Consider the following 13,752-nt stretch of genomic DNA (forward strand, 5'->3'; position numbering starts at 1 on the left):
AAAGCTGCTTTAAAGATCTACAGTATTCTTTTAAATCAGATCTGAGATATGGTACGGCTAATTTAATGATCTCGCTGCTTGTAAATTCTCCTGGGCAAATTTCTAAGCTCTCATGTATAGAACTAAAGTGCACTATCTTCTCAGTTCTTCTGCTGGATACATTCACAGAATCTCTATCACACCTCTCTCTCTCTCTCTCTCTCTCTCTCTCAGAAATACAGACCTTCTAACTCTACATTTCTGTTATGCACTACAGGAAAAAAAAAGGTACACACAGATCTCTGACCACAAGGTGCTTATAATCAAAATGAGAGAAGATAATATTTATAAAGATACAATAATAAATAAGCAAAAAATGTTAACACTTACAAGAGACAGGTTTCATTATTTTCTGCTTTTTATTAATGGGCACATTGAGGTACAGACAGATGAAGTCATTTGCCCAGAGTCACCAAGGGGGTAAAATGCAGGCAGGTTAGCTTATGGTCTGTGTCCTTAATCACTAATGTGTACTTGAAATAACCAAACAAGAAATATATACTGAAATATCAAAATATGGCATTGATTGAAAAAAACTAAAAACTAAAAAACTCTTGGGAAGCCAGAATGGGGAACAATATTAGTTTTCCTGTCACAGTATAGCCTGAAGCTGGAATGCAAAGATTTTTATCTTGTCTTTGATGGGAATGTTCTGTTATTAGGAAAAGCCTTTAAAAGTCAAAGCATTTAAGTATGTGGTTAAATCAGACAAGCGTATGTTTTAAGGGGCTCGCCTTAGGCTGTTACTCTGTCTGAATGGAGGAGGTGATATTTATTCTCAGCAGAGAGCAGGGGGCGGGGTTAACTTGAGGGAAGCCCGCAGCTAGTTTTCAATCCATTATTGATGTGGCTTTACTATCCAGTCTGAAGTAGTATGCATTAATGTGGATCTCTTTACTATTAACTTTTTTTAAAAAAGATTTTTTTTATTTATTCATGAGAATACACAGAGAGAGAGAGAGAGAGAGAGCGAGAGAGAGGCAGAGACACAGGCAGAGGGAGAAGCAGGCTCCGTGCAGGGAGCCTGACGCGGGACTTGATCTGGGGTCTCCAGGATCATACCCTGGGCTGAAGGCGGCACTAAACCACTGAGCCACCTGGGCTGCCCTACTATTAACTTTTAAATTTACACATAGTAAGTTGACTATGTGCATATGCTTGTCCGTCCTGATCCTCAGACATGTTTATACCTGTGCAACCCCTACTTGGATCAGGATACAAAGAGGTTCTATCACCTCCCAAAGCTGCCCATGTAGTGAGATCCCCTGCCCAGCTCCTTGGGAGCCACAGACCTGGTCTCTGTACCTGTAGTGTGGTCTTGTTCAGAATGTCATATAAGTGAAACTATAACATTTATAATTTTTATAAAAATTTTAAAAAGGGAAAAAACTTTTGTGAGTGAAACAAAGAGTTTTTAGATGTGATACCCAAAATACAATTTACAAAAAAAGAAGTTGATAGACTGTGCTTCATCAAGATTAAAAACTTAACAGCATTTTGCTCTGTGAGAAAAACTATAAAGGGAATGAAAAGACAAGCTAAGATTGGGAGGAAGTATTTGCAAATCCCCTGACAAAGGACTTGTATTCAGAACATAAAGAGAAATCTCTGAAAAGAGTGGTTATAAAATGAGCAAAAAACCTGAACACCTACTCCATCAGTAAGCTATACAAATGGCAAATAAGTCCATGGAAAGGTACTCCATGTCTCTGGTCATCACAGAAGTGTACATTAAAATTATGAGATATGGGCAGCCCCAGTGGTGCAGTGGTTTAGCACTGCCTGCAGCCCAGGGCGTGATCCTGGAGACCCTGGACCGAGTCCCACATTGGGCTCCCTGCATGGAGCCTGCTTCTCCCTCTACCTGTGTCTCTGCCTCTCTCTCTCTCTCTCTCTCTCTACATCTCTATGAATAAAATATTTAAAAAAATAAATAAAATCACGAGATAACAAAATACACCAATTTGAGTGGCTCAAAAAATATGGACAAATATTATACATTTTATTTTTTTTCCCTAAAACTCTTACTACTATTTTTTAAATCTATTTTCATTTAAATCTATGATGTGCTTTAACTGTTTTTTACAGGTGTGAGGCTTAAGTTAAGGTTCTTTTTCTCGTATCCAGATGTCCAAATGTTCTAATGCCATTTGTTGAAAGACAACTTTCTCCACTGCAGTGCCTCTGACTTTGGTGAGAATCAGTGTGCCGTATTTGTGCGGGCCTGTTTCTGGACTCGTCTGTTCTAGTAACGTGGGCTTCTATCTCTTCATTGATACCACACAGTCTGGTGGCTTTATATTAAGCCTGAGTTGAGTAGTATGAATCATCCCACTTGCTCTTCTTCAGAATTGTTTCTGGCTATCCTAGTTCCTTTACTTTTCCATATAGGTTTTATTTTTTAAATTAAAATTTATTATTATTTTTAAAGATTTTATTTATTTATTCATGAGAAACTCAAAGAAAGAGGCAGAGACACACAGGCAGAGGGAGAAGCAGGCTCCCTGTGGGGAGCCCGATGTGGGACTTGATCCCAGGACCCCAGGATCACGCCCTGAACCAAAGGCAGATGCTCAACCACTGAGCCACCCAGGCGTCCCTCCATACAGATTTTAAAAGCAGCTTGTCTAAATCTACAAAATATCTTGCTGGAATTTTTAATTTATATTGTGTTAAGTCTAGAAAGTAATCTGGTAAGAACTGGCATCATAACTATACGGGGTCTCATTTGTTTTGCTCTGCTTTGAAATGTGGGTTTTCAAATTCAGATATGTCCACACTAAACACACTGTAAGGCACACGCTGAGGCCAAAAGTAAATACTTCTTTTCTTTTGAGAGCCCTTATTAAAAACATGTGGCCTCAAGCCCTGGAATTATGTTGTTAATGACAGAAAAACAACTCTGGCAGCTTTCTGACCTGGTGCATACTCTTTTGTAATCTGGCTTCTTTTGCTCAAAATAATGTCTGTGAAATTCTTTATATTATGGGCAGTTCATTCTCTTTAGTGCTAAGCAGGCTTCTACTGTATGAATATACCACAATTTGGTTACCTTTTCGCCTATTTAGGAACATTTGGATTGTTTCTAGTTGTTAGAATGGCTGCATACAACTCTTTTTATGAATGTGTGTTTTCATTTTTCTTGAAATTACTGGGTCATGTGGTAAAGATATGCTTAACTTTACAGGAAATTTCTCATTTCTGGAGTGGTTGTACCATTTTCCATTTCACCATAAATGCATGAAAATTCTAGTTACTCCACTTATTCATCAATGCTTTGAAATACTAGTCTCCATACTTTCGGCCATTTGTGTGGGTATGAAATGGCACTCATTCTGGTGTGAATTTGCATTTCCCTGAAGACTACTGTTTTTCATCGGGCTGGTAGAACCTGACTGAATAGTTAAGTTCCAATTATCCGAGGCAACCAGGACTGTATTGCTGACCCAAGTCACAAGCTACTAAGAAAAGTCTGAGCTGGAAAGCAGTCAGGAGCCGAGAGAGGAGGATGGGGCAAGTAACTCCGTGCTATGTTCCAGTTTCCCGTGTTAGTAAAGGTACCTGTGGATTATACCTGAAGCCCCCAGGAATGAGGGATTTTGTAAATCAGGAGAATAAAAAAGCCCTTACCTGCTATTTTCCTCCGCATCCATGGACACACAAAGAGCCATACAAAAAGGGCAAACAGCAGCGCGACACCAAACGAGATGAGTGCTATTGCCCATATGGGAAGGACCAGACCAAGCACTGGGGAGAAAGGACAGCGGTGGTGTCAGTGGATATGTTCTGAAAGGTCAAGCCTCATGCCAACATACTTTACATTTCCTAAATCCAAAAAAATCACCTGGATTTTGTATTTAATAAAAGTCTCAACCAAAAAAAGTGCTACAGTTTTTGGGGGTGGGAAGCTGTGTGTTCAAGACTTCCTACACCTTGTCGCTATGTGGTTAAACTGAATAGTGAGCCAACTAGTCCCATTTCTCCAATGTGGCACCAACAGCGTATTACGTTGGAATAAACCCATTCACCCATCGTCTCAACATCAAGATGCAGGAGTGGACGCACAGAGAGGACTCTGCCACCTGCTGCCTGCCGCCAGCCCCTCAGCCCTCACCGCACACTGCTGCCTGCTGCCCGTCTGGCCGTCTCAGGGGTCAGCAGCCCTGCTTTAAGTGGCCGTGACACTCTGACCACACACATGCTCCTTTTTAAAGTCTGCATGGAAACAAAAGTCTTCTAAAAGGACATGTAACCTTCAAACTCCGCTCTTCTTTGAAGTGTTAACTTGTGGTATCACAACAGAGGAGACCTTTTCATTAAAATTCAATAATGCACACTAGGTTGCAATTACATTAGCCGATAGGACAGAAGCGCACGCGGCTTAGGAACATCACATTTTCCTGGCACTGTACTGTCTCCAGAACTCATCACTCTGCATTTTGTACATCACGGGTTGTCATGGGTGGCAACAGGCAACGCTTAACCTGCACTCACAGGTTCGCAGCTTACACAAGCATGCTTGCACAGGAAGGAACAGGCATGTACGAGAATACTCCCATGGCATTACTTGTAACAGTGAGAATGTGCAGGATGAGTATGTGCGTCATGATGAAGATGTGAAATAATTATAGGACAGAGTCATAAAAATGAGGCAGATCTACATCTATAGATAAGGGAAGAGGCCCACGATCTAGTAAGTAAGAAAGGCTGCCTGGATGTGTACCACAATCCAATTTATGTTAAAAAATAAAACCCCATATAAAAAATAAAACTCCTACCATACACACAAATGTATGAAAAAGCTCTGGAATGATACAATGGCTACCTCTGTAGAGAGACAGGAAATTGGAAGGGCTCTCACTTCTCGCTACATATATTTTTGTACTGTTGACTTGGAAAACACATAATAAGCATGTGACTTTTGTAAATTGTTAAACATGTTTTAAAAGTTTTAAAGGGGATCCCTGGGTGGCGCAGCGGTTTGGCGCCTGCCTTTGGCCCAGGGCGTGATCCTGGAGACCTGGGATCGAATCCCACATCGGGCTCGCGGTGCATGGAGCCTGCTTCTCCCTCTGCCTGTGTCTCTGCCTCTTTCTCTGTCTCTCTGTGACTATCATAAATAAATAAAAAAAAAAAAAAAAAAAAAAAAAAAAAAAAAAAAAGTTTTAAAGGAATGAACTACTTAAAACTCTGCCCTTTGCTCTTGGATTAAATAAATCTTTAATGATGCAGACTTTGTTACCCTGTTAACGATTTTATACATACAAACCCACTCAAAGTTATTCAACTAAGGTATTATTATTTTTTGTTTAAAGATTTTATTTATTTATTCATGAGAGACACAGAGAGAGAGGCAGAGACACAGGCAGAGGGAGAAGCAGGCTCCATGCAGGGAGCCCGATGTGGGACTCCATCCCGGACTCCAGGATCACGCCTGGGCTGAAGGCAGATGCTCAACCGCTAAGCCACCCAGGCGTCCCTCAACTAAGGTATTATTAAACATTTTGGTAACTCTAAGAGGTAGAATAGGTAGGTAGTACTATAAGTGAGAGCCAGTATTAGCATATGTAAATAGGAAAAACAAAAAACCAGAATCCCCTAGCTTAATTATAGCTAAGGTGTCACCAGTGGGAGTGCAGACACTTAGGGCCAGACGATTCCCACTACTTGCTCTGACATCAGAAAGCTGTGGACTCAGGTGGGGCTGGGCCCCGTTAGCTGACAGCTCGGCTCCAGCTCTGTTTCTGCCCCTCAATCTGACACTCGTAAAACCACTCAGGCTCACCTTACTAGGCTGTGCCTATGGCCAGGCTTCCTGGCTTCTACTTTACCACTTCACGTCAGTGTCTTAATACATGTGATAAAAGATCACACCAAAGCTGTTTCTTGCCAAACTGAGTAGTGACTGTTAATTAGCAACATCAAATTGATCAAGTGACATCAATACCCATCACTCTTATAGCTTAAAAGTATTTAGTTTCTGAAGAGGTTTCCTTCATGCCTTCTGGTTTAGCTGATGATAAAATTGTTAACTGTGCTGCTTTTAGCTTCATGTGTTAATCTGATCTAAGAGAGGCAGGCTCTGGATACTGTGGCAAGAGAGAAACAATTTGGAGATATATATAGATATATAGATATATAGATTTATATAGATATCTTCATAGATTTTATATATATCTATCTATAATCTATCCATCTATCTATTTTTAATGAGTGAACACATTTGCTCTCAGGTACTATTTTTTCCCATCCATGCTGAGCACAGCCTACAACAAAAGCAGAGAAGGGCTGCTTTATGTATTCCTTCCAAGTCCATCTCCATGCATTCTGTTCAAGTCCCATAGGATTCTGCAGGTGTCAGGACCAACATTCATAAGAGAAAAACTGAGGTTGGTTACAAGACTCTCTTGATCTTTGGCAGAGACAATAAGCCACAATACCACCTGCCCCTTGTAGCTCTATCATCACAACCTCCTCTGCCATCAGTTTGGCCTGGGAAGTGGCCAGAAAGCTCTGAAGTCACCCTCCTAAGTCACAAGAAACTGGAAGGGAGAGTAGAGGATAAACACATCACTGAGGGTGGAAGCAGAGAAGAGAGAGTAAAAAATCAAGGAAAATAAAAAAACAAAGGAATGCAGGAAAATGGTGAAAAGTCATTGATAATGAGAGCAAAGTGGAATAGAATGAGGACAGAATTTGGATCTGAACAAATTATTCCAGCAATTTAGTAATGTAACAGGGCAGCAAAAGAACAGCCTCTCGTTTTTCACCTGACAGTCATTATAAGCATCTATAGAATAAATACAGCTCCTATAAAACCAATGGGACATTAACTATATTACTTCCCTTATACCCCCACTCCTCAGCTTTTCTCTATAGCCTTTCTTCTGCTGCTGCTTTAATTTTATAAATAATACCTGCTTACTGTGAAAATATCAGTATATATGATGCACAAATATGAAACTTCCTCATACTCTTCCCTAGTGAACCTTTCTAGAGAAACTGTTAATTATTTCGAGCTTCTTTCCAAGTATTTTCTAAATATAAACATACAGTGTAGAATGTTTGTGAGAATCTTTTTCTTCCTTTAAAAAAAAATTAACAGGGGCACCTGGGTGGCTCAGTGGCGTATCCTGGGGTTCTGGGATCAAGTCCCACATTGGGCTCCCTGCAGGGAGCCTGCTTCTCCCTCAGCCTATGTCTCTGACTCTCTCTCTGTGGCTCACGAAAATAAATAAAATAAAATCTTTTTTTTAAAAAAAGAACAGACATAGAATCATACTGTATATACTGTCCTGTGATTTCATTTTCCCCATACATCATATTGTGGACATCTTTTCACAGACACACACACACCCCTTTAGCTCATCTGCAGGTGCTGGTGCTGCTGGGCTTGGGACCACACTTTGACTCAGAAGTCTGACCAACCACCAGAGGCGTGCTCAGGCTATGAGCCCTGGCAGCTCAAAGCAGCAGGCAATGAATTTCAGCACTCATTCTTTCAAAACTGAACAAAACCAAGTCCCTCACAACTGAGGACTTTTTCATTACAAATAAACCTCAGGCTTGTATCCAACCCAAGTGAGCACTTTATTTCCTAAAGTTATTTTTTGCCTCTTGCAAATTATTTTTTTAAGTACAAGTAAAACACACAGAGACAATTTTTAAAAGTACTCAGTCTTTGAAGTGGAAGAATGACTTTTATTTGAGAAAAGTCAAGTCAATGCAAAGTAAAACAAATCAGATGCAGCCTAAGACATAAACAACTTCAAAATAATTTAGAAAGGAGGAGCAGATGAAATCAAAACACAGCACTGGAGCTCAACAGCCAACCAGTCCCACTGAAGACCGTGTGTAGAAAATGCTATTTATCAAAAGCTCTTACAGCTGAAAACAGGGTAAGATTAATGCTGCCACTCATTTCTGCTAGAGAATTTCACTCCTTCCTTCTACCTCTGAGGCACCTATTTACTGAACGGACATGTTCAAAGGAGGAAAGGGATGCAGGAGGAGTAAGTTCCAGACCAGCAGGAAGCAGACGTACTTTGAGGGGAAGTTAATGGAATCAAGGCTGAAGGGACCCTCCTCAGCTCAGTCTCACCAAACATGACAGCAGCGCCCTCAGGCCAAGAGCCCCCACGGGAGGGAGTAGGCAATGCAATCCTGGTTTGAAGGGCAAAAGTTAACTTTTGTTTAAATAAACAGAAGACCTGGACGCACCTACTGGATATTCTAGAAGTGTGCCCCAGGAACCAAAATATTAGTAAAGTCCTTTTCTGACCTAGTGGGGAAACAAAACAACCTTCTCTTTCCTTCTCCTGTAGGCAAGCCCCTGCCCCCTCCGGAAAACTTCAAGTAAGAAGCTTTCCAAACCAACATGTGTGGAAAAAATAAAAAGATAGGATGACTCAGGACATGCTGGCAACGTAAGGCGGAAAAGATGAGACTACTTATGATAGATGGATGGTAATAAAAGAGGCCCTAAGATGCACTGGGAGTTACTGCGGGCCAGGCACTGTGTTCAGCACTATCTCACATAATGTGGTGGCCCCTCCACAGAAGTCCTCCTCCTGTCCTTACTTTATCATGATGCACAGAGGCTCAGAGAGGTGAGACGTGACATTCCTGACAGCACAGCTCCCCAACCAAAGTCCTTAACATTAACTCCAGCACTGGGAATGCTGTCTGATGGGGTCACTGGATGCCGGGCATTGAGGGGGGCACTGGACGGGATGAACACTGGGTGTTATACTGTATGTTGGCAAATCAAACTACAATACAAAAATATACAAAAAAAAAATGCTGTCTGTGCGTTCAAATGAGGGATATCTTCAAGATTCTTGTACAGATTTTTAAATATCCCTAATTAAAGAGGTAGCTACCCTCTTTACACTACCTACATACTAAATGTATACAAAAAACATAGAACCACGTTTTTAAATGTATTAGAAGTTGTTTTTTTTGTTTTTGTGGGGGTTTTTTTTTGTTTTTTTTTTTTTGTTTTTTTGGTTTTTTTTGAGAGATTGAGAGAGAACGCTCATGTGTATGAGCTGGGGGAGGGAGAGAATTCTGAGCAGGCTCCACGCCCAGTAAAGAGGCCACCGAGAAGCTTGATCTCATGGCACTGAGATTATGACCTGAGTCGAAATCAAGAGTCAGATGCTTAACCAACTGAGCCACTCAGGTGCCCCTATTAGAACCCATTTGCAAAGAGAGTGAAAAGAAGGGAAAGGATGTATTAAGGTTGGTGTATTTTCTTTTTTTAAGTAGGCTCCATGTGCAGCATGGACTGTCATTAATGGTGACATGAGGGGCCAGGTACTGTATACCAAGTGTGTCTCACCCGTGCTGTCATGTGTCACTATTGGCACCCTGCAGTGGGGCTGGACTAGGATTCTCCACCTTCCTAGGTAAAATGCCCTTGGAGACTCAGCATGGCCACTTTCTCAGAGGAGCTCAGGAAACCAAAAGGATTAATTCATGTGTAACTCAGCTCACTATGACTTAGCATTAATTTATATCATTTATTTCTTACAACCTCTCTATGAAGTATAGTTTAATTTTCTCTAGAATATTTGCTCCTCCAGTCTGATGATTCTTTCGGCAAATCTGCAGTAAAACTGCAGCAAATGATGTGGAAACAATAAAGAAGAGATGGAAAACATGAGGCCAAGTGCAGGAAAAGGGCAAATTTTAATAAATATCCCACAGCTGACTTCTGACATTCAGAAGGACCACTAAGAGCAAGAAGAATAGAGGGTAGAAAAAAACAAAATGGAGAAATAAAAATAAATCATCCTTATTTATACTGATTCTTATTTCTAGGACTTGGTATGACTAAGATACCCCCAGCCTCCTTGTCCAGTCCCTGAAATTACTAAGCCAAGAGGCGGCTGCTGACACTGGCTGAGCTTTTTGTTCGATTACCTTATGCTTTGGGAGCCAGCATGTAATTACGAACAAGACTTTGGAGGAGCAGGGAGACAGGAGACACACAGCGGCCCCACAGCAGCTCTCTGCCATCCTGGAGCTCTGGGGCCTGCCCAGCACTCGGTGGATGCTTTGGGACATTCAGGGTAGTGGGTTAACTTTGTGGGGTGGAGCTGTGCGCTCCCTGCCTCCAACTGTCGTATGTATTGAGGAGACAGCCTGTGACAAACACTCCCCAGTCCACGAATGACACAACCTTCAGGGCTACCAGGCTGCTGAGCCTACCGTTGCCATCCCTCTCTGGCTCTCCTTGTCCATGTGACCATCAGGTGACTGTTGGCTTTGTGCTTTCCATGGAACTGAAGGCAGCAAGATGCTCTACCCCAGGGCTCCCACCCAAAGCCTGGGAGTCCTGACCATGGGAATTTAAACCCTGAAGATCAACATTTTGAAAGCTGCAGAGATGCCAAAGCAGAAAGTTACATAATGTTACCATTCATTCAGAAGTAGGTTTTTTTATTTGCAGTACTCTGTACACAAACACAATTAGATAAGTCTAATAAAATCTGAGAGACATGGCCTTGACACCTAGTTTGAGGAATTAATAAGGCCATTTCCTCATTTGGGAAGAGGGCATGTCTCAATGGTCACGTGATATGCCATTTCTCTTTTGAACAAAAAGGGAGATTTTTGTCAGGCCTGTAACTGAATCTTAATCCATAAAGAACATTAACAAGAAGAAAAATACAAACGAATACAATGTAACGTATCTGCTGACTGCAGATATCTGCACAATAATGGGTATATTCAGGATCTCACTGTAGGCCACTACAAGGAGAAACAGGAGGAATCCTCTCTACCCAAACATGTATAGAAGTATTTAATGAGAATGCTCACTAATACCAAAATGTTTGCAACAGGAATACCATATTTGTTTTTCTTTAGCCATCCAAAATACAAAAGAAAACAACTTTTAACCCTAAAACCCCAAGCCTCTAAAACCTTATAAGAAAGAACAAAAGCCACCAGAATGGGAAGAAGAATTCTGAAAATAAAATCACCACTGGTTTCAGTATCTTAAAAAGGTGGAGGGTAGCTTCTACTCACTAGACCTTTTGGTCTGAAAATGCCAAAGAGTTTGGCATTAGTGCCACCAGCCACGTGAGAGCCTCCCCTGCATGGCACAGATGTGTGGAGGCTGCTGGTCTGGGGGCCCCCATGTCCCTCCCCAGACTCCTCTGCAGCTCAGGGGGGCACCCGGTGTTAGATCCTGTTCTGAGACTCAGCACAAGAAGGCTGCTACGGCTACACAGTGAGGCAAAAAGCAGAACGAGAATTTCAAATTTCTTTTTTTCACTTGAAAGTTTATTTGTTGCCTTTGTGCTCCCCCTGCATTACTACTCTTTGTACTACTCCATAATGGACATAGATAAGGCTTCTGACTGTCCGCCTACTGCAGTGCTGGTACCACTAACCAATGCTGTGAGGATACACCTTGCCTGCTGGATTGAAGCTTCCAATGGCTTCTTACCTGGCGCTCCTGTGTACATGATGGAAAACACGTTTATTGCTATTGTAGCAGCATAGAACACTGGGAGTGCCCGGAGGCCATTGGGAACAGGGTCCTCCTGTATGGTAATGAGATAAAGAGGAAGGTCAGAATTCAGAAAGCATCTGGAGCCAACACAGGCAAAATGCTATAAAACACTGTCAGAGACAGCCTTTCAAACAGCAGTGTGGACCAAAGGGCGGGCCGTGCCACTGCCATGTGATCTGTTGCACATCAGTGTAGGCCGTGTTTCCTACACAAACACTATTTCAAAGAGCACTATTATGGCCGGCAGACACGTTGAAATGCTAGAATCACATGAGCTGCTGTCAAATTTAGAAATAGAGAAGAAATCGCTTCTCGGCCTTTTGGCTAAGATCAAGTGTAGAAAGAGAAGAAATGTGAGTTTAGGCCAGTCCCTGGGGACTGGAGCCCAGAGCTCAGCATCTACCTCAAAACCGGTGGTGCTTGCTACTCCTGCTAAGTTCAGGCTTGGCCCTGAAAATCCACTTGCAACCAGTATTTTGGAACTTGGCCCACAGAGAACACTTTAAGACAGCCAAGTTACTTCAATACCACTGCATTACTATGAGATTTTACTTTGCTCTATTACATAATACATTTTAGCTCTATTAAAATGTATAAAGCAAATATATTACCATGTGCTGATTTTTAAGATCTTTTCATAAGGCATAGTATTTAACCTTCAACAACTGAAAGTTAAAAGAACTGTGGGTCCTTTGTCTAATAAAATATTTAGGGGTGCCTAGGTGACTCAGTCGGTTAAGTGTCTGCCTGTGGCTCAGCTCATGATCTCAGGGTCCTGGGATAGAGCCAGCATCCAGCGTCCAGCATCCCTCTCCCCGTTCAGCAGGGAGCCTGCTTCTCCCTCTCCCTCTGCCCCTCCCCCTGCTTGTTTTATCTTTCTCTCTCTCTCTCTCTCTCTCTCTCTCTTTCTCTCTCTCTCTGTCAAATGAATACATAAAATCTTTAAATAAGAAAACCATTTATTTACGACTTTAGGCTTCTGGCACATTCCCTAAACCTAATACTTCAACAAGAATGGTACCACATATGTTTTACACTAACTAACAGCTGAGAGAATATTTGAAATTGAGAGTTTTAGGCAGATCTACAGAAGATTCTTAAGAAAAATATGGACTGGGAATTCCTCAATACAGCACCAACACAAAGATGTCACTTGAATAATTAAAAAAAGGGACTAATTTCTAATAAGCATGTTAAGACACTGGTACATGTAGATGAGTCTGCCACCTACCCATGGGAGAATGAAATTTAAAGGTTGCTTGGGCTAAGGAGTAAGGATAAACAGAGACTGTCAAAGATTCCTACTGTCAAATGCAAACACGTATGGAAATCAAGTGTGTTAGCAGAACAATACAACCCATTAAGAACCTATTCTAGAATGTCTTAAGTAGCCATTGGCACTTGGCACTTGTTAAGAGGCTTTAGTTGAAAGTAATGAGATGTAAGGGCCAGTGTAGAACATAATGAGGTATAAGGGCCAGTAAGAGCAGGTGAGTAAGTGATTCAACTGCAGGAAAGTCATAGCCAGACCAGTGGGGAAGAAGAAGAGCAGAAAGAAGAGCAGAAAGAAGAGCAGAAAGACAAAGAAACACAAAGAAGCCAGGATCCAGGGCAGGAGCTGCGGATGAGACACAGTGGTCTTCTAACCTGTCACATACCACATGACAAGAACCTAGGCCCCAAGACAAATGAAACACTTACAGGTGCTCAAATGTCTATGGCCCCTGGTTTCCAAAATGTTTTCTCAGGACAAGAGTTACTAAAGAAAGAGTCCCACCCAGCAACTTCTAAAGGTGTACAAGTGCTAAGTTTATGGGGTTTTTTTCATTGAATCACCTTATGTTTTCTCAAATAACTTATTCTTTTAAAAAAATATATATATTTTATTGGGCACCTGGGTGGCTCAGTGGTTGAATATCTGCCTTTGGCTCAGGGTGTGATCCCAAGGTCCCAGGATCGAGTCTCGCATCAGGCTCCCCATAGGGAGCCTGCTTCTCCCTCTGCCTATGTCTCTGCCTCTCTCTCTGTGTCTCTCATGAATAAATAAATAAAATCTTTTAAAAATATATTTTATTTGAGAGAGAATGAGTGAGAGAGCATGAATAGGGGTAGGGGAGGGGCAGAGGCAAACGGAGAAGCAGACTCCCTACTGAGCAGGGAGCCTGACGTGGGGCTTGATTCCAGAA

At 41.8% G+C, this 13,752-nt stretch overlaps 1 protein-coding gene across 10 annotated transcripts in view; it reads right to left on the bottom strand.

Moving 5' to 3' along the window:
- Positions 1–13,752, bottom strand: part of SLC20A2 (solute carrier family 20 member 2) — a 101,593-nt gene that overhangs the window by 21,019 nt on the left and 66,822 nt on the right. For all 10 annotated transcript variants that reach the window (XM_077849369.1, XM_077849365.1, XM_077849366.1 and 7 more), the window contains 2 exons: positions 11,501–11,597; positions 3,670–3,786 (listed from right to left, as the gene is read on the bottom strand). In XM_077849369.1, coding sequence (XP_077705495.1) covers positions 3,670–3,786; positions 11,501–11,597 — 214 coding nt within the window. The remainder of the gene's footprint in view (positions 1–3,669; positions 3,787–11,500; positions 11,598–13,752) is intronic.

The sequence above is a fragment of the Canis aureus genome, chromosome 15 (assembly GCF_053574225.1).
Source record: "Canis aureus isolate CA01 chromosome 15, VMU_Caureus_v.1.0, whole genome shotgun sequence".
In the NCBI taxonomy this organism is placed as follows: Eukaryota; Metazoa; Chordata; class Mammalia; order Carnivora; family Canidae; genus Canis; species Canis aureus.